This window comes from Delphinus delphis, chromosome 7 (assembly GCF_949987515.2).
Source record: "Delphinus delphis chromosome 7, mDelDel1.2, whole genome shotgun sequence".
In the NCBI taxonomy this organism is placed as follows: Eukaryota; Metazoa; Chordata; class Mammalia; order Artiodactyla; family Delphinidae; genus Delphinus; species Delphinus delphis.
The window spans coordinates 19,232,893-19,253,732 of NC_082689.1; the positions used below are offsets into that span (position 1 = coordinate 19,232,893).

Consider the following 20,840-nt stretch of genomic DNA (forward strand, 5'->3'; position numbering starts at 1 on the left):
AGCCCCTCTGACCTTTCACCCTTGACCCCGCCCACACAACCTCTTCCCGCCTCCCAGCTCTTGGAGCTAACAGTTGTAGAGTTTGTCCTTTGTCCGTTAAGTTTCAGGACAGGAAGGACATCCGCCACCTACTAGTCCCCGCATCCCCGGCTTGGAGCAGGTATCTCCAGAGAAGGGCGTGAACTCTGACCCTTCTCCGGAGGCCAGTGAAGGGCGGGAAAAGCCGGGCAGTCCCGGGAGGACAAGTAGTGCGCATGCCCAACTGGGCTGAGTAGGAGGGAAACGGTGGGAGGGCGAAAGTGTATGAAGTAAGAAGTGCGCATGCGTACTACGGTCAGGGCTGGGGCGAGACTTCGCTCGGCACTGGGGCGGGGCGAGGGCGTAGAAGGGGCGGAGTTTTCAGGCTGGCGCGCACGCGCCTCATCTGGTCGCGTCGGGTGTGCGTGCGTGCGTGCGTGTTTGCGTGTGGTCACAGTTCCCGCCATCAGCCGCTCTCCCTGACTGGGGGAGCGAGCGGCCCCTCTCTTTCGTGCCCGGTGTCCCTTCCTTCCTAACCCCCGGCTCCTCCCCCTCCGTGAGGACTCCGTGCTTCCGGCAGGCCTGTCCGAGGCTCCGGACTCGCAGGCACAGGTAAGGTGGGCCCGGCGAGCGTCTCAACTGAGCCTTTTTATCCTGGCGCCCCAACCCTGGCTCCCCTAGCTCCCCCGGCCCACCCACCCCGTGCGGTCCGCCCACTTGGCGTTCACTCTTCTGGAGTTCGCCCCGCTGCTGCTCAGCCCGCCCCCATCCTCGCGACGCCCCCTCTGGCCTCACAGGTACTCCACTTAGGTCTTTTCCCAGGCTTTTCCTCTCCTTTGACCTGGTCTTTACCGTCACTCGCTCCCTCCGCGACCCGAACCTGACCCCTCTTTGCTAGGGGCTGTTGTCGTCCGCCACTCGTCCCTTAGGCCTGCTATCTCTTCAGGTGACTTCCGTTGCCGCACGTCCATCAGGCCTTGGGATATGATACTGTTTCACTCTCTTGGCTGTTCTTCACCTTCTCTTTCCTAACCATTTCTCACTAAAAGGCATGATTTGTATTTTTTAGTGCCTTTGGTTGGTCCCCATCTCTAGCCATCAGATCAGGTTGTCAGGTTTACCTGTTTTAGGTCATGATCCGTGAAAGGAAATGATAATTGACGACAAAATTCTGTCTGAAGAGTTGACCTGTAGTGGTTTTGTAATCCTTTCAAAATTTAGGCTCTGTGTAAATACCTTTTTTGGGGTGGCAGTGTCTGACAAGTCTCTAACAGGAAAAGCTATCAGAGGATGTCAAGTAGGCAGTTGGGATATACTGGGTTGGAGCTCATAGGAGAGCTCTGAGCTGGATATATAGGTAAACGTATATAATATATAGATGTCATCTGTCATGTTGATAGTAATTGAAGCTATGGATGTGGATGAAATTACCTAAAGAGAGTACAGTGCTAGAAAAGAAGGGGACCTAGGATGGAGCACCTGAGGGATTCTTGGTGTTTAGTAATCGGATAGAGGAGTACAAGTCTTGTAGAAAAGGTAAAGGAAGTTATCAGTAATGTTGAATTCTGCTGAAAGGTAAAGTTGAATGAGGACTGAAAGGCCTGTTGACATCAAAGTAATCGATGATCATAGGGAGAGATGTTTGATGGAGTAAAATGGTTATCTGTGTTCAGTCCTAGGTTGTTCTCCTTTTACTCTTCCCTTCCACCCTGTGCTTTAAATTCTACCTGTATATTGATGAGAAGTTTTATTTCCAGCGTGTTCCCTTTGTTTTCAGCTCAAGATCTAAATAGCTAACTGTCTGCTTGACATCTCAACTTGATTTTTTTTCTTAGGAATTTCAAATATAACATGTCTGAAACCAGTCTTAATTCTCTCCATACGCAAATGCTTTCTCTTCTGGTATCCTGTTTCATTAAGTGGTATATCCATTTATCCATTTACATAGTGTAGAAACTTGAAAGCCGTCATCCCATGTATCTATACCCTCTTCAGGTTCTGTTAATTCTTACTTTCATTGTATGTCTTGAATATATTTCTGTACATTTTCATTAGCACTTTTCTAGTTCAAGCCACAGTCCTCTCTCACCTGGACTTAATGTTTCCTATAGTCTCATCTGTAAAGTGGGAATAATAATCACCTTATTGGATTGCTATGAGGATTAAATTAAATAACCATGGTAAGCACCTGATGTAGAGTAAATAGCCAGTGAGCATTCATTGTTATTGTAATTGTCGTTATAAGCCGAATCACTTCAATACTCTCCTGTCTGGTTGTCCTAATTTCTTTCATTCTTGCTCCTTTCACTCTCTTCCCCAGACCCAAACAAACCACATCACTTTTCCATTCAGCAGTAACACATCATTTCTCTGCTTAAAAACCCACCCCGGTCCTTAAATCAGGTACCCTATTATAATCTTTCATCATGCCCGAACTTTATCCATTTTTCAGAACTTTTAATTTTATATTTACTTGTGTGATTATTTAAAATGTGTCTTCTACTAGAATATGGGTTAGGAACTATTTCATTTCTATTTCTCAAGAATTTGTTAAATGAATAAATAAATTGGAGCTTGCTATAAGAAGCATCATGTCTTTGGGAAACACCAGCTTATTGATATTCTTGTCATCTGATGACAAACATCTTTTCACTCTGCAGACAAATTAAAGGACACAAAAGACCAAAGGGTTTTCCAGCTTTGGATGATTTTACCCATTCTTATGTCATAGAATCATTCAGATTTTAGCCTCTTTGAATTGGAGATAAACTTTATCTAGGTCAACTTCTCTCTTTACTTTCAGCGACCACACTAATTTTATCTCTTTGTGCATTTGTTTTATGGATCTTTTTAGGAAAGAAAGCCCTTAGAAATCAGAGCAGTGTTTACATATTTTAACAACAGGTTAAACTATGAGACCAGTGAAGATGAGGTTTCCAAAAATTTATATAAAGGAAAATTCCATGTTTAAGTAAGTGGTTGGTGGTAGTTATGGAAGAAAATACTAAAATTTAATAATTTGTGTGTGTAGAACGGGATTTATGTTGAGAAATTGAAAATTAAAAGTAGGAGTGCCAAACACAGAAGCATTTGGATTTATTTTGTAGATAGTGATGAGCTGTTAAAAATGTTTGGGAGAAAGTTTCAGTTAAGCAAGATGAATAAATTCTAGAGATAAGCTGTACAACATTGTACCTATAGTTAACAATACTGTATTGTACACTTAAACGTTTGTTAAGAGGGTAGATCTCATGTTAAGTATTCTTACCACAGTAAAATAAAAAAAAATTTTTTTAATGTTTGGGAGGGGTATTAGCATCAGTAGCACATATTTTCGCATTTACTAAGTGCCTGTTATTTTGTTGGGAGTACAAAAGAAAATAAGACAGGGCCCCTCCAGCCTCCCCCTGCCCCCTTTAGAGAGAAAGTTAAGGAGACACACTTTAGTTGGTAAGAGATAAAAAAGAATAGTCCTTTAGAAAGGGTATTATAGGGTAAAGGATTTATTGGATAGAAAAATCTTGAGAGAATGGAGACTGGAAAGTGGTTGCTACAAATCATTGGGGATGCGATAAGGTAGTGGTTAAAAACATGGCTTCTGGTGCTAGAGTTAGTTTTGTCTCTTACTGACTCTGTAACCATGCATAAATTACCTGATCTCTCTAAGCCTCAGTTTCCTCATTTGTAAAATAGAGATATTAATAATCCCCATCCTTTAGGATTGTTGTGACGATTATGAGATGTTGCATGTATGGTGCTTAGTACTGTGCTTAGTAAATGTTGCATAATAAATATTAGGTGGGAAGAATGGCAAAGTGATGCATTTCTGAATTAGGGTAGTAGTGATGGAAAGACTGTTTTAGATAAATGAGAATGAGGTTAAAGCTGATGCTAAGATCTTTTTGTCTGAATGACAGTGGAAGGACAAATGTAGGGAAGTCTGGGGAGTCTCTTAAAGAGGGCGTGGACTGTGTCATGTTCACATGTGTATCCCTAACACAGTGCCAACAGATTGGAGTAGCTCAATAAATGATTTTTTACCAAGTGAACAAAGGAGTTTAAAGTTGACGTTATAGTATTCAAGAAGGCAGTGAGAAATGTTTGGGTAGAGCTTCAGGGAAAGTTGAGGCTTTGAGAGGCCTAAATTTGGGAAACAAGCCCATGAAGATAGTTTTGAAAGAAAAGTAAAAGCCAAGTTTACCCACCTTTTGAAATTTGTATCAACACATCATGGAAGTGGTATTTTAAGATTTAAGACATCCAGTTATGTAACAATGTTTATAAAGTCAACAAAGGATATATTCTTTTTTCATTGCCTTCTTAGTTTCAAAATGTAGCAGGAGTAAATTAAAAAAGACACAAATTGATGAAGGTGCGTGCTCCTGGAGTCCCTCATTTTCCACAGCAGATATATCCCTAGAGTTCTGTTGATTATGTGTATGTGTGTATATGTGTATCTTGAGCATTAAATGTTTTCTATAAAGTAATTTGTGGTTTTTAAGTAGTCAAAGGTTAATTTTTGTTGTATAAAATTTTGTAACAAAATTTTGTTGTATAAAATTGTATAAAAATTTTAATTCTGTAAATGAATTTTTTAAAAAAAAGACACACTTACATTTTCTTTAGCTGAGTTGATGGCTCCCGGAGAACTGGCATAGCTGCAGAATATGAGTAGTTCCCCAAGAAGAGCGCATTGCCTTTGGCACAAGGATCAGAATAAAGGTGAATTGTTATTACATAGGGTTTTTCAGTAAAAGTCACTGAAAAGTAAGTAATGTTTTTATTTTGGTTATATGTTTCCAAGAGTATGCAAACTGGCAAGAATTGACAGTTTTCTTCTATTTTGTAGTAATAGTTTTGTGCTTTAGCTCGCTTTCTTAAACCACAGAATACCCTCTGGATAAGAATGTTTTCAAAGAAGTACCTAAAATATGAGCATTTAAATAACTGTAGAGGGTATAGAAACATTTTTGCCAGTGTGGTTGATTGAGCTTTCATAGACTGCTCAAAATTGAACAGTAATTTTAACAATAGTGAAGAAATTTAGGGAATGGGGAATCTCTTTGGATGTACTTAAAGAATAATTGGTTTTCCTTGTACTTTGTCTTCCTAATATTGCTTTGATAGTGAATTAACATTACAGAGTTCAGTGAAACCTTGTCTTTGTCCTAGGTTCATAGAAAGTTTAACTGTTACTGGATCATGCTAGATACCAAAAAGGAAACTTAGTGTTCTTTCTCTTAACCAGGTAGGGCAAACCCTGATAATATGATCAGTGTACAAAAGTAAATATAGTTAATTCATTTAGTGCAAGAGCAGATAATGGACTAGCTTGAGGCATTAAGAAAAAATCTTATTGATTCTGCCAATTTTATGTTCTGTACCTTTTAGATTTTTTCTCATAGAAGAAAGAGAGATTGCTAGTAGAAATGGTTAAGAAAATGTTCAATATCTGATGTAAAATTTTATACAAACCAGAACTCTGCATCAAAATGTGTGAGAATTATATCTAGAGAAATCATGTATTACATATAGAGAGAATTATATAGAGGGAAACAGAAGTAACCAATAAAGTTTTTTTATTGAACTTTCAAATCTTCATCTCCAAATCTTGTTAAATAATCCAATTTTTAAAAATATGTTTTTGTTGGAGGAATTCAAGGTCAATGTCCTTTACTTGTGTTTTGGTCTTTAAGGTAATTTAAGATAATTGGGTTTTATGTTATTCGCTTTTAATTTGGCACTCTGACATAAGGAAAGATGAGGTAATTTGATAAACCTCTTTCTTTAAGTGGAGTTTCTTCATTGAACAATAAATTATATGAATTCCAGTTTAGGCAAGTTTACTAATGTTTTTTGTTTTAATAATGCATTCTGTAACTGCATATTCTTGTTTTTCATAAATGATTTTTCTCTCATTGAATCTTAACAAGATATGTGGACAGCTTTGCATTTAGGAGAAATTCAGATGCACATAGAAAAAGCCTATATGTAGTATTCAGAAGATGAGGTATACAGTGCAGAGTGATACTCTTGCAGAGAGCTTAGTAAACATAATCCTATATCGGCCATATAAAAGGGATTTATGGTTCTGGTATCTGCTGCTGTATATTTTAACAGTAAATCGAATAAAGTTGATAGTGTTGATTTGTTCATTATTCTTGAATAATGAGTTTGTTTATTGTGTGCCAGACACTGTCCCAGTGGGGATGCAAAGATTAAAGAACATACTCCCTGTTTTCAAACAGCAAAGTCTAGCTAGAGAGAGACAAAGAGGTAAATAGACAGTTTATAATACAATATGGTAAATGCTCTACTAGAGGTAAGCACAGGGTACAACAGAAGAGAAGAGCATTCAGTGCTGTCAGTGTGGATATGGGGTGAGAGAAAAAGTGAAAGATAGCTAGGAAAGCCTTCTTAGAGAAAATAATATCTAAATTGAGTTTTGATTTTATAGCCAGGAGAAGAAAAAAAAGGGGGTGGTGGGGGATGGGGAGAGTAGGTAAAAATCCTGCAGAGGTAGACCACAGTGTGTGCAAAGGTACGGTGGCTTGAGAACATATGCCTTTTTTAGGGAAATTGTAGGTAGTTCAGATGGCTGGATTTGGAGGGTTTGTTGGGGATAGAGAGGTAAGCAGGGCCTGGATCATGAAGCGTGTTTATGCCATGTTAATGAATCTAGATTTAATTGTGAGGGCATTGGGGAGCTGTTGAATGATATTGAAGAGAGTGATGTGATTTGACCTGAAGTTCACTATAAAGATGTCTGGAAGGTATATGGAAGTAGAAATGACAACCTTACCTTCCATTTCCAGTCCAATACCAATAATCATCAAGAGAGAAGTCAAAGATAACTCATGTTTCTGGCATGGGCAACTGGAGTAGGAGAGGGACCACATATTCTTGGCAGTGCTGAGAGACAGAGTGGAAAAAATCTCAAGGCTGTATCTAAAGATGAAGCACCAAATTATTAATTGTAAAAAAAAGCATTACAAACACATTGCTGGCCCAGATTTTGTAGTTACTAGTTTGAGCAAAATGTCACATTAACAGGTCTGTAAACAGCAGTGGCCTCTATTACTTTGATGGATTCATACATCCAGCCAATTATGCTATCTGAATCTGGCCACAATTAGGCACTCAAAAAATTTGATGAGATGAGTGAGTAATAGTAGAGGACTTACAATGCATAATACCTTTAACTATTCAAAGTAGTTTCATATCTCTCTTTAAAGTTATTCTTAGCTGTTTGATGTACGGCACCTAGAGGCCTTGAACTAGGATTCCCCAGGCTGTATTCTACCTACAGGTGGGTTTTGTTTGATTTGTGGCTTTAAAAAATAAGTTTGAATTCATTGCCCACAATTTAAAATGGGCAGTTGACAGAAAATATGGATGTCATTTTCTTGAAGAATTAGATGATCTGGCAATGCTAGGCTCACTTTCTACATGGCAAAACCGGCTAGATTTGAGTAGCAGTTTTCATATTCTGCCTGCCTAAATCATTTGTGTCACCTACCTGGCCTCTATAGGCAGTGAGTTGGTGACCCTTGTTAACAAGTTATTTGTCTGGGATCTTTGGATAAAGAGGTGTTGCAGACAAGGAATAAATTCAGAAAGTGGACAGTAATTCCATTCATATTGAAGCTGCTGCCTGTTGAGTGCTTAATGTGTGTTATTTCATTTAATATTGCAACACTATAGCATTTTCATATTCCTGTTTTACAGTTGAGAAAACTAGTTGTTAGGAAAGGTAAGTTACAAATTAGTAAGTGACAGAGCTGGCTCTTGATATCTAGATCTAGTATGCTTTTCCTTTGTAGTTATACTACTACTTTTAGCTTTTCTAGTTGAGATGTTTAGGCAGAGGCAAAGTTTAATGACTTTTAATTTATTAAATTATAAGCAAGAATCTGTATTAAAGGCAATGTTTTTAGAGATTTGAAGGCTACAGTATAAGTTTTGTTTTAATTTTAGATGATTGCATATATGTGTGTATGTGTGTAACACACGCACTATTTGATAACATTTTTTGCTGTTACTGTAATTGTATTTACTTGCTGACATCTGGTAAGCTGGTTTGAAGAGTCTTAGACATTCTATCATTTCTGTAAGTATCAGAAGTTCACTTGGGAAATTTGAATATTTGTCAAAGATAAAATTGGTAAATATTCTTTCCAAGGATGGTAATATTAAGCATAAATGGTAGGTGGATCTTAGGAACAGGGGTTTTTTTTTGTTAGGCTGTTTTCCCTGGAGAATAAATGATTTTCTGAAGTAATATAATTCTTTAGGTTGAACTAATTTGATTATTCTCACAATTATTTATTCATTTAAACTAATTTGATTATTCTCACAATTAATTACTCATTATTCTCACAGTTATTTATTATTTATTCACATATGGATATGCATAGACTACCAACTGGTAAAAAGAATTATTTGGTGATATGATTTGATGTTTTGCTAGGAACTCAATTCTGACAAATGGAGTTAGCTGACTGAAAATATTTTTTTACTTATATTTGAAATTCAAGATCCTTTAGCATCATGAAGGAAGGTAAAAGTTGCTCATATTGCCATGGGCACTCACACTGAGAATGGAATCTTTAGTATTCCTGATTGTCTTGCCTTTAGTGGCAGTAGTATGGCTGTTAATGGTACAAAATGCAAAATTTAGGCACTAATGGACACAGGTACACAGCAAAGGAGAGAACATGTGCAGAAAAAATAAAAGGTGGGTAAATTCAGTCACTGAATGTCAGTGACTGCTTCATTTGTTTTTCTTACCTGTGCCATCCAGCTAACCAAAGCCTTTGAGGATACTTAGTAAGAGGTAGTTTATTGAAATGGAGAAAAGGACATAAGATGGTTCATTAAATGTTCTCTTTCAAACTCTTGTTTTAATCACTAGTAAATTGTAACTTATTATTTTATTGTATTTTTCTTCCTTAGAATCTGTCAGGTGAAGGTATATATATATTTTTTAATTTGGCTAGAAGCAATTTATTTTTAAAGAAAGTATGTCTCCTCTGAAGATACATGGTCCTATCAGAATTCGAAGTATGCAGACTGGGATTACAAAATGGAAAGAAGGATCCTTTGAAGTTGTGGAAAAAGAGAATAAAGTCAGCCTAGTAGTTCACTACAATACTGGAGGAATTCCAAGGATATTTCAGGTATTACCAAATTTTGATTTGGAATAGATCTTCAATCACATCCTTTAGTGAATAGCTGTTCTGTGCCATACTAAGTATCATGGTAGCCCTCCTAGATTACTATTTCTTGCTTCTTATTTCCAGGACACTAATACTATTAGGTGTATATATTATAAATTATTCAGCAAAATGGTTGATGGTGTATAATAAAGAGTAGGAAGTAGTCACCATTATTGAAAAGAAAACTAGTGGGAGGAAGCTGAAAGGAACTGAGTTTGGATACTATCTATCTAAGCTATGTTTAAAACTACATTAGGATAACTTCAGTTATTTTTCCCCCCTCAACGTATATGATAAATTCATCACCATTTAGTGTTAGCTTTTTTTTTTTTTTTTTTGAATCATTCCTTAAGCCTTTAACTTAAAACATCCCTCAAGTTTTTGATGTAGGGCCAAGTCCTGTCTTTTGAGTTTAGGGCCTTCCATTAGTGCTTTGCATCCTACTTCTCATATAAGCCACACCACACGTCCAAGGGTTTCACGGTCATTTTGTCTCAGTTTCTTTAAAGTGGAGTGAGATCTTAAAGACATTTTGTGAGGCAATCAGATTTTTCCAGATTTAATGATGTTTTACAGTTCGGTCTCCCACACCTAAGTTGACAGTACATTTTTAGTAACTCACCTCTAACGTACCTTTCCCAGACTTTCAACTTGGATCTTATAGAAACAACTTATCTCTTTTGCACTCATATTTCTTTACTTTAAGTAACTTTAATTAAATTGTGTAATTACAATGATAGGAAGAACTAGCATAAACAGCTTTGGGAACAAACAGATTGGCTTTTGGTGAGCAGACAACTCCACTGGTGAGAGTGGCAGGGTGCAGGCCTGCTAGAGTAGCCACTACTGGCTGTGATCACGTAGCATGTTGTGGACCTTGTCTTTACATTTGCAGAGGGAATGGAGACCACAGATTAGTCAGTTAAGTGTCGGCCACCTAAGAGAGCCCTGGCTCAGTATGACTTCTGTTCCATGTCTGGCCTAGAAGATGAATACCTTGAAGGTCTAGGTTTTATCTTTCTGGTTAGTTCTAGAACGTAGCACAGTGGTGGGTGTATAGTGGGCCCTCAATAAACATTGATAAACTAGCTAACTGACTATACCAACAAAAACAAAACTCAACTTTGCTGCTGCACATCTTCTGGTGAGGGTCCTAAGCACCATTCCACTGTGCAGAAGTTGGATTAGAGAGAAAGAGCTAGCAAATGAATTCCTAATACTGCTGTAAGATGAGATGGTGTATACCATTAAGTAGTAAAATGGAAGGCAGCTATAAAGAAGTGAATTTTGTGTCGTATGTAATTAACCCAGGTAACTGACTAACACAAAATAATAGTGAGACAATACACTTGATAACATCTTATAAAGGATTAGATAATATTCTTATGTGAGGAAAAAATCCACATTTACAACCACAGTATTTGACTGCAAAAAGCCTCACTGATGATTATGTTCTGGACCAGCTGGGTCAATAAAAAATTTCCCTGACTGTTGTATCCTTGCAATATTGAGTTTATTTTTATTTTTTTAAATAGATCTCTATTGGAGTATAATTGCTTCACAATACTGTGTTAGTTTCTGTTGCACAACAAAGCGAATCAGCCATATGCATACACATGTCCCCATATGCCCTCCCTCTTGAGCCTCCCTCCCATCCTCCCTATCCCACCCTTCTAGGTCATCGCAAAGCACCGAGCCGATCTCCCTGTGCTATGCTGCTGCTTCCCACCAGCTAACTATTTTACATTCGGTAGTGTATACATGTTGATGCTTACTCTCACTTCACCCCAGCTTCGCCCTCCCACCCTGTGTCCTCAAGTCCATTTACTATGTCTACGTCTTTATTCCTGCCCTGCAGCTAGGTTCATCAGTACCATTTTTTTTTTTTAAGATTCCATATATATGTGTTAGCATACGGTATTTGTTTTTCTCTTTCTGACTTACTTTCACTCTGTATGACAGACTCTAGGTCAATCCACCTCACTACAAATAACTCAGTTTCGTTTTTTTTTTAGTGTTAGCTTTTAATAAGACTCATTAGTGTCTTCTTAATTACTGCTTCATAAATAATCCTGCCAAAGGTTATGGTATAGACCGTTCAAGGATGATTATTCAAGGTCATCCTTACAGCTGTTTTCTTCTAACTGTTAACTTTTGAAGGATCTCATTATTTTTTCACTGCAAAAGATAGTTATGTTGTTTTCACTTCTGTCTTGTGCAGCCAAGAACTACTTGTGTTGATAAGAGTTGAATTTAATGTCTTACTTACATTTTTCTGCACTTAAAAATGCTATATTTGTTAATTAGATTATATAAAAGTATAATATTCATTCTAAAGTACTCTTTTGAAGAACAATTTATAAAACTTTATGCTTGAGAACCAGAGCTGAAGTAAAATTTCTATTTATCTTTGCTTTTAAACTATGGAAATACATTGATTATGATTTTATGTATCAAAGATATTCTTAAATAGATTGGAGGTGGTGACATGGGTAATAGAAACGATAGTGTATATATCTACTAATTGCCCATCTCAATTAAAGAAAGATTTTTTTCAAATAGAGGTTCAGTCTTTCAGTCCTCATCCCAAATTAGCACTGAGTAAATATTTAAATACTTAAACAAACATAGATCTTTAGAAGCATGAGGAATCTACCTGTGATTACACCTTCATCTCAGTTCCAGATGAATTTGCATTCAGCATTCATTTGTCAACCACCTACAGATTACCGTGGTGGGTACTGTGCTAAGGGCTAAGAATACAGAGCTGAATGAGACACTTTTCTTCTCAAGCTTAAGAGTAACCAGGTACATTCTCAGCTGTAAAATTATCTCAGAGATACTGAGGTAACACAAAGAAGGAAGTGTTTTGTGCTCTGAGGATTTAGAGGATAGATAGGAATTTGCCAGACACAGTGGAGGTAAGGTGGAGGTGATTTCTATAATGGACAAACATGCTAGTGTGAATCAACACTCAGGGAACCAGAAAATTATTTTAAAATAAATGCACAGTAGGGAGTGAATGGCAGAAGTAGAGGCTGAAGAGCTAGATAGGAACCAGATATTGAAGCATCTTGTTTGTCATACTAACAGGAACTTAGATACTAAGGAGCCAAGAATCTTAAGTTTAAATTTATTTGACAGCTAGGCGGATGACTTTGTTTCAAGAGCTAGTGGGAGAATAAGGACGTGTAAGAGGTTATTGTGAGAGTTTAGATGAGAAATGAAAGTCCTGAGCGAAGGAAAAGACAGTGGGAGAAGCAAGTGGAGGAAAGGGTAGATTTGAAGAGATTTCAAGATTTAATTTATTAGATTTGGGGGGTGAGAGAGAAAAGAGTCTGGGGAGATTCCTAGGTTTGAGTGGATGGCAGTCCCTTTCATCTTCTCTTTGATAGGGGACAGAGGGGAAGAATTGGGGCATGAGGATTGGGAGAGATGAGTTTTCTGAGGTGTCAGGCATTCAGATAGTGGTATCTACTAGGCATTTGGTAAAGAAAACTGGAGCTCCGGCAGAGATCTGGACTTAGAGAAAAGGCTGAGAGGCCTCACCATATGGGTAGTAACTAAAATTGTATGACTAGCTAGGATTTTTCAGTTGTTGAAATGATAAAGTTCAAGATTATTCTCATATTGACTGAAATAATGGTTTTATGCAGTCTCTTTTCCTTTTTGCACGGTAAACTGCTGATTTAAATATTTTGGAGTTAAAGCATCTGAAACTAGCTATTGTGTTTTATGATAGAATTTCTACTCAAGGACATGAATTTAAGACCAACTTTGAAGCTTAAAAAATGTCATTTAAGTTTGAAATAAATAAATTAAGGCTGGTAATACTCATTTTTCATTCTTATCTAAAAATTGTCAAAGGTCAGTTCTCCCTAATTAAAAAAAATTGTGAAAAGCTATTACTTCTTTCTTTATGCTGTTCAGAGGCTATCTCTTCAGCAAAAGGCAGCTTTAGAAACCTCTGTAATATGCCTGCTGAGGGGGAGTGTTAGAGAATAAGGATGCCTGGTTGGCAGGAATTATTTATATTAAAAAAGTGCAAGATTTATTAGTTTAGTCTTGGAAAAATTTCAACCAAGAGAAAACAAAAGTTATCACTTAATAGCACATATCCAGAGTCTGGAAGAGTATAAGACAAGTTATTGAACCAGTTCTGGGGAGTGGTAGAAGTAAGCTAAGGGAGTTCCAGGGTACTTATGATCTTTGTGATTGAAAGTTAAATGAACCTTGCTTAGACAGTTAAAAAAGAAAAAAAGAATGTTCTAATGCTGGTAAAGGTTTATGTTGATGTTTTGAGAAGTGGAATTCTTTTGAGGATTACAGTTTGGATTAGTATATCCTTTTATATTGCAGCTGCTTAAACCACTTGCTAGATATTTTATAAGCTTTTGTTTAAAAAAAAAAAGAAAGAAAGAAAAAGCCTCTAATCCAATATGGCTTACTAAACTGGTGATGGTATAACCATCAAGGCTCTGTAAATTAACTTATTAGTTTTTATAACTTTATAACTATACTTGAAAATATGCAGTTTCCTACCAAAAAAATCAAGAGTGTTAGGATTACTGTGTAAAATTTTAATAGTATGTGTTTGCCTCTCCTAGAAGTGAAATCTTTGATTTAAATGTGTCAAAAATGGAAACTCTTTTTGGTTGGGGGGAAAAAAAACACAACTAAATTAATATGGGAAAAAGTAAGAAATGTGTAACTTAGAAAGTATAAAGTTTAGTATTCATTATACAACTTTTTCTGCTTCATTATAATTCGTTTTTAATGATACTTTTCCTTTTGTGTTGATCAGCTAAGTCATAACATTAAAAATGTGGTGCTTCGACCCAGTGGAGCAAAACAAAGCCGCCTAATGTTAACTCTACAAGATAACAGCTTCTTGTCTATTGATAAAGTACCAAGTAAGGATGCAGAGGAAATGAGGTTGTTTCTAGATGCAGTTCATCAAAACAGACTTAATGCAGGTGAGCACTAATCCTCCCAGGGTCTGACATTAGCAGTTATAAAAATATTACTAGGTAGTAGACCAGTATTCCTCATGAATATTGATGCAAAAATTTTCAACAGAATACTAGTAGACCTAATTCAACAGCACATTAAAAGAATTATACACCATGACCAAGCGGGATTTATTTCTGAAATACAAGAATAGTTCAAGATATGAAAAAAATCTATCAATGTGATTATTCAAATTAGCAGAATGGAGGACAAAAACCACACGATCATCTTGATGCAGAAAAAGTGTTTGATAAAATTTAACATTCTTTCATGATAGAAACACACAACAAAGTAGGAATTAAAGGAAACTACCTTACCTCAACATAATAAATGCCTTATATGAACAGCAGATAGCTTGATGATGGAAAACTGAAAGGTTTTCTGCTGAGATCAGGAACAGGAAAGGATACCCTCTCTTACCCATTCTATTCAACATAGTACTGGAAGTCCTAGCCAGGGCACTTAGGCAAGAAAAAGAAATAAAATTGGAAAGGAAGAAGTAAATTTATCTTTGTTCTCAGATGACATGATCTTATATGTAGAACACCCTAAAGATTCCACGAAAGCGTGTGTCTAGAAAAGCAGTAGGATTTAAATTACAATTGGGAAAACTTACCTTGTTACATAAATCTTATATACTTACTTTTTTATATGAAACTTATTCTGAGGTTTTATTCTTGCTATGAAAACAGAAGGTACTATAGAAAAATCACACAGTATGATAAGATTCCCCTACCTCCTCCAACCCCTTTCATTTAAAATGTTTTGATTTTTAAAAAATATATATTTATAGGCATCTGGAATAATTTTTAGGAATAATCTGGAATAATTTTTAGGAATAATCTGTTGCTTAAAATGAGGAATAATCTGTTGCTTAAAATGAGTTTTCCACTATTATTGTTAGTCTCCAGCTCTATCATCATCAGTAGTGTGTTATTACTGATATTTTATAGTTGACAAACTTTTGAGTTTTTTAAGTTAAATATAACACATTAAAAACATTTTAAAAATGAAGATGTAGCAATGCTGCCTTGCTTGGATTTAATTAATACCTCTATTTCATACACTATTTTCTTGTTTAAAAAATTTTTTATGGTTGTTTGCCATTTGGTTTCTATTCATTATGTGTTCATGTTACCAAATCTGAACTATGTCAGTCTTCTAAATATTGAATTTTAGAATCAGGGAATTGAGTACCGTTTGAAAGTTTAGAATATATCAGGGATTATGTCTGTATTTCTATATTTGTTTTATTCCATCATATTAATTGAATCACTGTTTTAAGAATTGATGTGTGTAAGGAAAGCATGTCTCTAAATGCATTAGAGGGGACTTCCCTGGTGGCGCAGCGGTTACGAATCCGCCTGCCAGTGCAGGGTACACAGGATCTATCCCTGGTCCGGGAAGATCCTACATGCCGCGGAGCAACTAAGCCTTTGCGACACAAGTACTGAGCCTGAGCTCTAGAGCCCGCGCGCCACAACTACTGAAGCCCACGCACCTAGAGCCCATGCTCCACAACGAGAGAAGCCACTGCGATGAGAAGCCCGCACACCACAGTGAAGAGTAGTCCCTGCTCGCCACAACTAGAGAAAGCCCGGGCACAGCAACGAAGACCCAATGTAGCCAAAAATTTAAAAATTAATTAATTTTAAAAATAAATAAATAAATAAACGCATTAGAGTGGAAAGCACAGTAGACTGGGGCCCAAGTTTGAGTCTGAACAACATGGCATAATGGAAAAACATGAGCTTTGGACCTAAACAGGTTTGGGTTTGAATCCTAGCTCTACTTGTTATTTCCTGTGTGGTTTTGGGCAGCTCCCTTAATAACTGAGTTTCAGTTTCCTCATCTCTAAAATGAATATTTTATCACCTTAATTTCAGTGCTTAATAAAAAATTAGAGCTCATTAATGTAAAGCATGACTGGCACATGATAGGCACTCAGTAAGTCATTACTGCTTTTAGAGTGGCTAGCTGTGGACTGTACTCTTAGGCAAGTTGTTTTAATCTTTAGGTTTAAGTTGCCTTAGGTGCCCAAAAGTGATAATATGTACTTTACAGACTAGAGTAAGCTAATGAATATAAAAATACTTTGAAAAGTATGAAACATTTGAAGTATAATATACGGTGTTTGAAATGAATGGGAAAAAGACTAGTATTAGATGAACATTGTTGTCTATAAATAGGACAACCAGCTAACCATTTAAGAAGATAATAAAACTGGATCCTTATCTTACTCCTTCATCTAAATAGATTTTACATTGATCAAAGATTTGAATGTAAAAAAAAAGGTGATACAAGTATTATTAGAAGGGTAGAATGGATTTTAACATAATATATGGATGGAAAAAACCTTCCTGAGTATGACATAAAACCAGAATCAATAAAGGAAAAGAGGGCTTCCCTGGTGGCGCAGTGGTTGAGAATCCGCCTGCCAATGCAGGGGACAGGGGTTCGAGCCCTGGTCCAGGAAGATCCCATATGCCGCGGAGCAACTAAGCCCGTGCGCCACAACTACTGAGCCTGCGCTCTAGAGCCCACATGCCACAACTACTCAAGCCCGCGCACCTAGAACCCTTGCTCCGCAACAAGAGAAGCCACTGCAATGAGAAGCCTGTGCACCGCAACCAAGAGTAGCCCCCGCTTGCCACTAGAGGGAAGCCCGCACACAACAATGAAGACCCAACGCAGCCAAAAATAAAAATAAATAAATAAAATTTTAAAATAAATAAATACAGGAAAAGATTAATAACTTGGACTATGTAAAAAATTTAAGTGATCTCTGTGACAAGGAAAAAAGAAAAAGTGAAAACTTTAGCCACAGTGACAGAGTTAATATTGCTAATATATAAATACTGACTTTCCAAATCAGTAAGAAAAAAGACAATTCAGTAGAGAAGTGGACATATAGGAAATTCAGGAAGAAAAACAGGTGGCCCATAAACACGAAAAAATTCTCAACTTCACCAGTAATTAAATTCAGATTCTTACTGTCACATTGGCAGTAGTGTGAGGGGAGGCAAGATACTCTCATATACTTGGTAGGAGCTTAGAGATTGTTTTTTTTAATACATTTATTTATTTATTTTTGGCTGCCTTGGGTCTTTGTTGCTGTGCGCAGGCTCCCCCTAGTAACGGTGAGCAGGGGCCACTCTCAGTTGCTGCGCGCAGGCTTCTCATTGCGGTGGCCTCTCCCTTTGCGGAGCATGGGCTCCAGGTGCACAGGCTTCAGCAGTTCTGGCACTCGGGCTCAACAGTTGTGGCTCGTAGGCTCTAGAGCGCAGACTCAGTAGTTGTGGCACATGGGCTCAGCTACTCTGCAGTATGTGGGATCTTCCCAGACCAGGCTCGAGCCCATTTCCCCCCGCATTGGCAGGTGGATTCCCAACCACAGTGCCACCAGGGAAGTCCCGAGATTTTTCTTTTTTGAGGAATAGTGATAGTATCAATTTAGTTTAAAATTGTACATCCTTTACACCAACATTCTTTTTCTAAAGAGTTTTATCCTATGAAAGTTGTTCCAAGAAGATATGTAAAGAAGATATGCAAGATATGTAAAGAAGATATGCAAGAAGATATGTAAAAGGATGTTCGGCATTATTTGCAATGTTTTTAAATTAAAACATTTCAAATGATCATCAGTGAGAAATTAATGAAATTAAAATATAAAATACTTTTTTGGGGGGGGGAAGGGCCACGCCACAGCTTGTGGGATCTTAGTTCCCCGACCAGAGATTGAACCCCAGCCCCCAGCAGTGGAAGCACAGAGTCCTAACCACTGGACTGCCAGGGAATTCCCTTAAAATACTTTTTTTTTTTTTTTTTTTTTTTTGCGGTACGCGGGCCTCTCACTGTTGTGGCCTCTCCCGTTGCGGAGCACAGGCTCCGGACGTGCAGGCTCAGCGGCCATGGCTCACGGGCCCAGCCGCACTGCGGCATGTGGGATCTTCCCAGACCAGGGCACGAACCCGTGTCCCCTGCATCAGCAGGCGGACTCTCAACCACTGCGCCACCAGGGAAGCCCAACATACTTTTTAAAGTATATAAAAATTCATATTTATACATTACTTTGCATGTTCTTTAAGCTAGCATTGATTTCTTTAGAATAGAAGCCATTTAGTCTGCTGAACTTACAGAGAATGTTTTGGCGTATACATTACTGGAAGTATATCAGTCACTGGTTCTGACACATGTCCTTAGCATCCAGTGTCCATGTTCATGCCATAGATACACAGTGACTAACTTTTCTATAGTGTTAATTACCAAATATTTATATAGGAGAATTTCTAGCATTTACTTTTTGCATTTAAAAACTTACCCTTCTATTATCAATACATGTTTCCAGATTTTTGCATTGTTATTTAATTTTTTGCTTGATCCTAGTTCTAAATTTTACTGTATATATCAGAATTACTTTCTGTCAGATAAGCACTTTGATTTTTTTTATTTTTCCTGTTTCTGTTTCCTCAAGATTAAATAATAATAATGACAAATCTCTTTATTAAAGTAAGTGATTTGAGATTTTTTTTTTTCCCCCACCAGCCATGAAACCTTCTCAGGGTTCTGGTAGTTTTGGAGCTATTCTGGGCAGCAGGACCTCACAGAAGGAAACCAACAGGCAGCTCTCTTACTCAGACAATCAGGTATGTTTATTTGAATCGTTTTAGCTTTTTTTAAAAAAAAGATAATCTTAGATAGACATTCTATAAAGTAGTTGCAGGAAGTAGAATTTAGACTGTAATGTCTAGTAATTCTTGCATTATCTCAAGGGTACTTTCCACATATCTGAAATTTACCACAGTGTAATTTTTAAGAACATAGCTTTGAAGTTAGATGTGGGTTTGAGACTTGGTGCTGCCACTTACTAGCTGTAGGTCATTGGAGAAGTTCCTTAAGTACCCTGAGCCTTAGTACCCATCTGTAAAATTAAGACAGCAATAATATTTTAAGGGTTGTTATGAGATAATGCATGTTGTAAAAGTGCTTAGCCCGTGATACCATATACTAACAACCCCATAAATGTTTGCTGCTATTATTTCTTTGATGCTTTTTGGGTCTGTTCTACATTATGAACTTTGCCTCTATACTATATGATACCAAACTGTTTTGTTGGGTCTTCTGTTTGCTTTTTTTTTTTTTTTTGCGGTACATGGGCCTCTCACTGTTGTGGCTTCTCCCGTTGCGGAGCACAGGCTCCGGACGCGCAGGCTCAGCTGCCATGGCTCACGGGCCTAGCCGCTCCGCGGCATGTGGGATCTTCCCAGACCGGGGCACGAACCTGTGTCCCCTGCATCGGCAGGTGGACTTTCAACCACTGCACCACCAGGGAAGCCCCTGTTTGGTTTTTAAACAGTTTTTCTTTCATAAATATTCAGCCAGCCATGAGACTTACTGTGCACTATTGCAGCTTAGCAGTCCTGTGTCTCTTTTAATTTGTCTTAACAAAGGTAAACCAGGTGTGAAAAGAAACTTTGAAGCTCCCCTGTAAGTAAAAGCATGAATTCTGTTTGGCTGTGCAGATAGATTGATTACTTAAACCATTTACTGGACTAAGCAATCAACGAATAAGATTTCGTTTTTGTTAATTTCCTTTTACAAGTTGGGGTTTTTTTGGTTTTTTTTACATTTTAATTGAGATACGATTGATATGCAGTAAATTGCACATATTTAAAGTGTGCAATTTGATACATTTTTGACTTATGTACATACCCGCAAAATCATCACCATAACCTAGTGAACATAGCTATAACCCTTAAAAGCTTCTTCATCCCCCTTTGTAATCCTTCTCTCCAGCTCCCTGTCTGGCCCCTATCCCTAAGCCACAAGTGAATTGCTCTGTGTCACTCTAGATTACTTTGCATTTTCTAGAGTTTTATATAAAGGGGATCAGTGTATAACTTTTTTTGTCTGGGTTTTTCACTCATTATAATTACTTGGAGATTGATCCATTTACAGGTAGAAATTTAACATGTTAGAATATTTAAACTATAAGTGTTAACATATCTAGCAGAAGCAAATATACTTTCACAAATAATGATTCCCATTAGTGAGATTATAAAATCAATTTTGTGGATTGTGACTAGCATTAAATAAAAAAGGAATAGAGGAGAAAACAATAGAGAAGGTATTATACATAGTAAGGAAAAGTATTGGTTTCTGAAACTTCTGGTTTTATTTATGTGTATGTGTAATATGTTGTGATGTAAAATATTTCTCGCTATGGGGTCATGGTCAAAAAAGGTTGCAAAATATGCAAAACAGTATGCATATAGTATGCTACTGTTTGTATAACAAGAATAAAATTGATTTTCATTTGCATAAAAAAACAATAGAATACTTATAAGGTGTAGGAGGATGGGAAGTGGAAGAACTGGGTGAATGGCATTGGGGTGATAATGAGACTTCTCAGTATATGGCTTTTATAATAGTATTTTTATTTTTTTTGAATCTTGAGAATGATTTACCCCTTTGAAAATAAATTTAACTTTTAAATCGTTCATCCAGATGACCTCAGAGATTTTTTCTTTCTTCTTCTAAGATTGTAATTCTGTAGAAAGTAATTGGCAATATTTTCCATAGAGATAATCACAT

General features: G+C 37.1%; 1 protein-coding gene across 6 annotated transcripts in view; it reads left to right on the forward strand.

Annotated features, from left to right (window-relative positions):
- The first annotated feature begins 475 nt into the window (after positions 1-475).
- Positions 476-20,840, forward strand: part of USP37 (ubiquitin specific peptidase 37) — a 90,305-nt gene continuing 69,940 nt past the window's right edge. Inside the window, exons 1-7 of one of the 6 annotated variants that reach the window (XM_060016114.1) lie at positions 476-630; positions 4,645-4,740; positions 5,191-5,266; positions 7,254-7,327; positions 8,974-9,197; positions 14,041-14,212; positions 18,792-18,892. In XM_060016114.1, the coding sequence (XP_059872097.1) occupies positions 9,042-9,197; positions 14,041-14,212; positions 18,792-18,892 (429 nt within the window). In that variant the 5' untranslated portion in view covers positions 476-630; positions 4,645-4,740; positions 5,191-5,266; positions 7,254-7,327; positions 8,974-9,041. Of the gene's footprint in view, positions 631-4,528; positions 5,267-7,253; positions 7,328-8,973; positions 9,198-14,040; positions 14,213-18,791; positions 18,893-20,840 lie in introns of those variants that run through there. The other 5 variants (XM_060016115.1, XM_060016117.1, XM_060016113.1 and 2 more) reach the window with 5 other exon arrangements.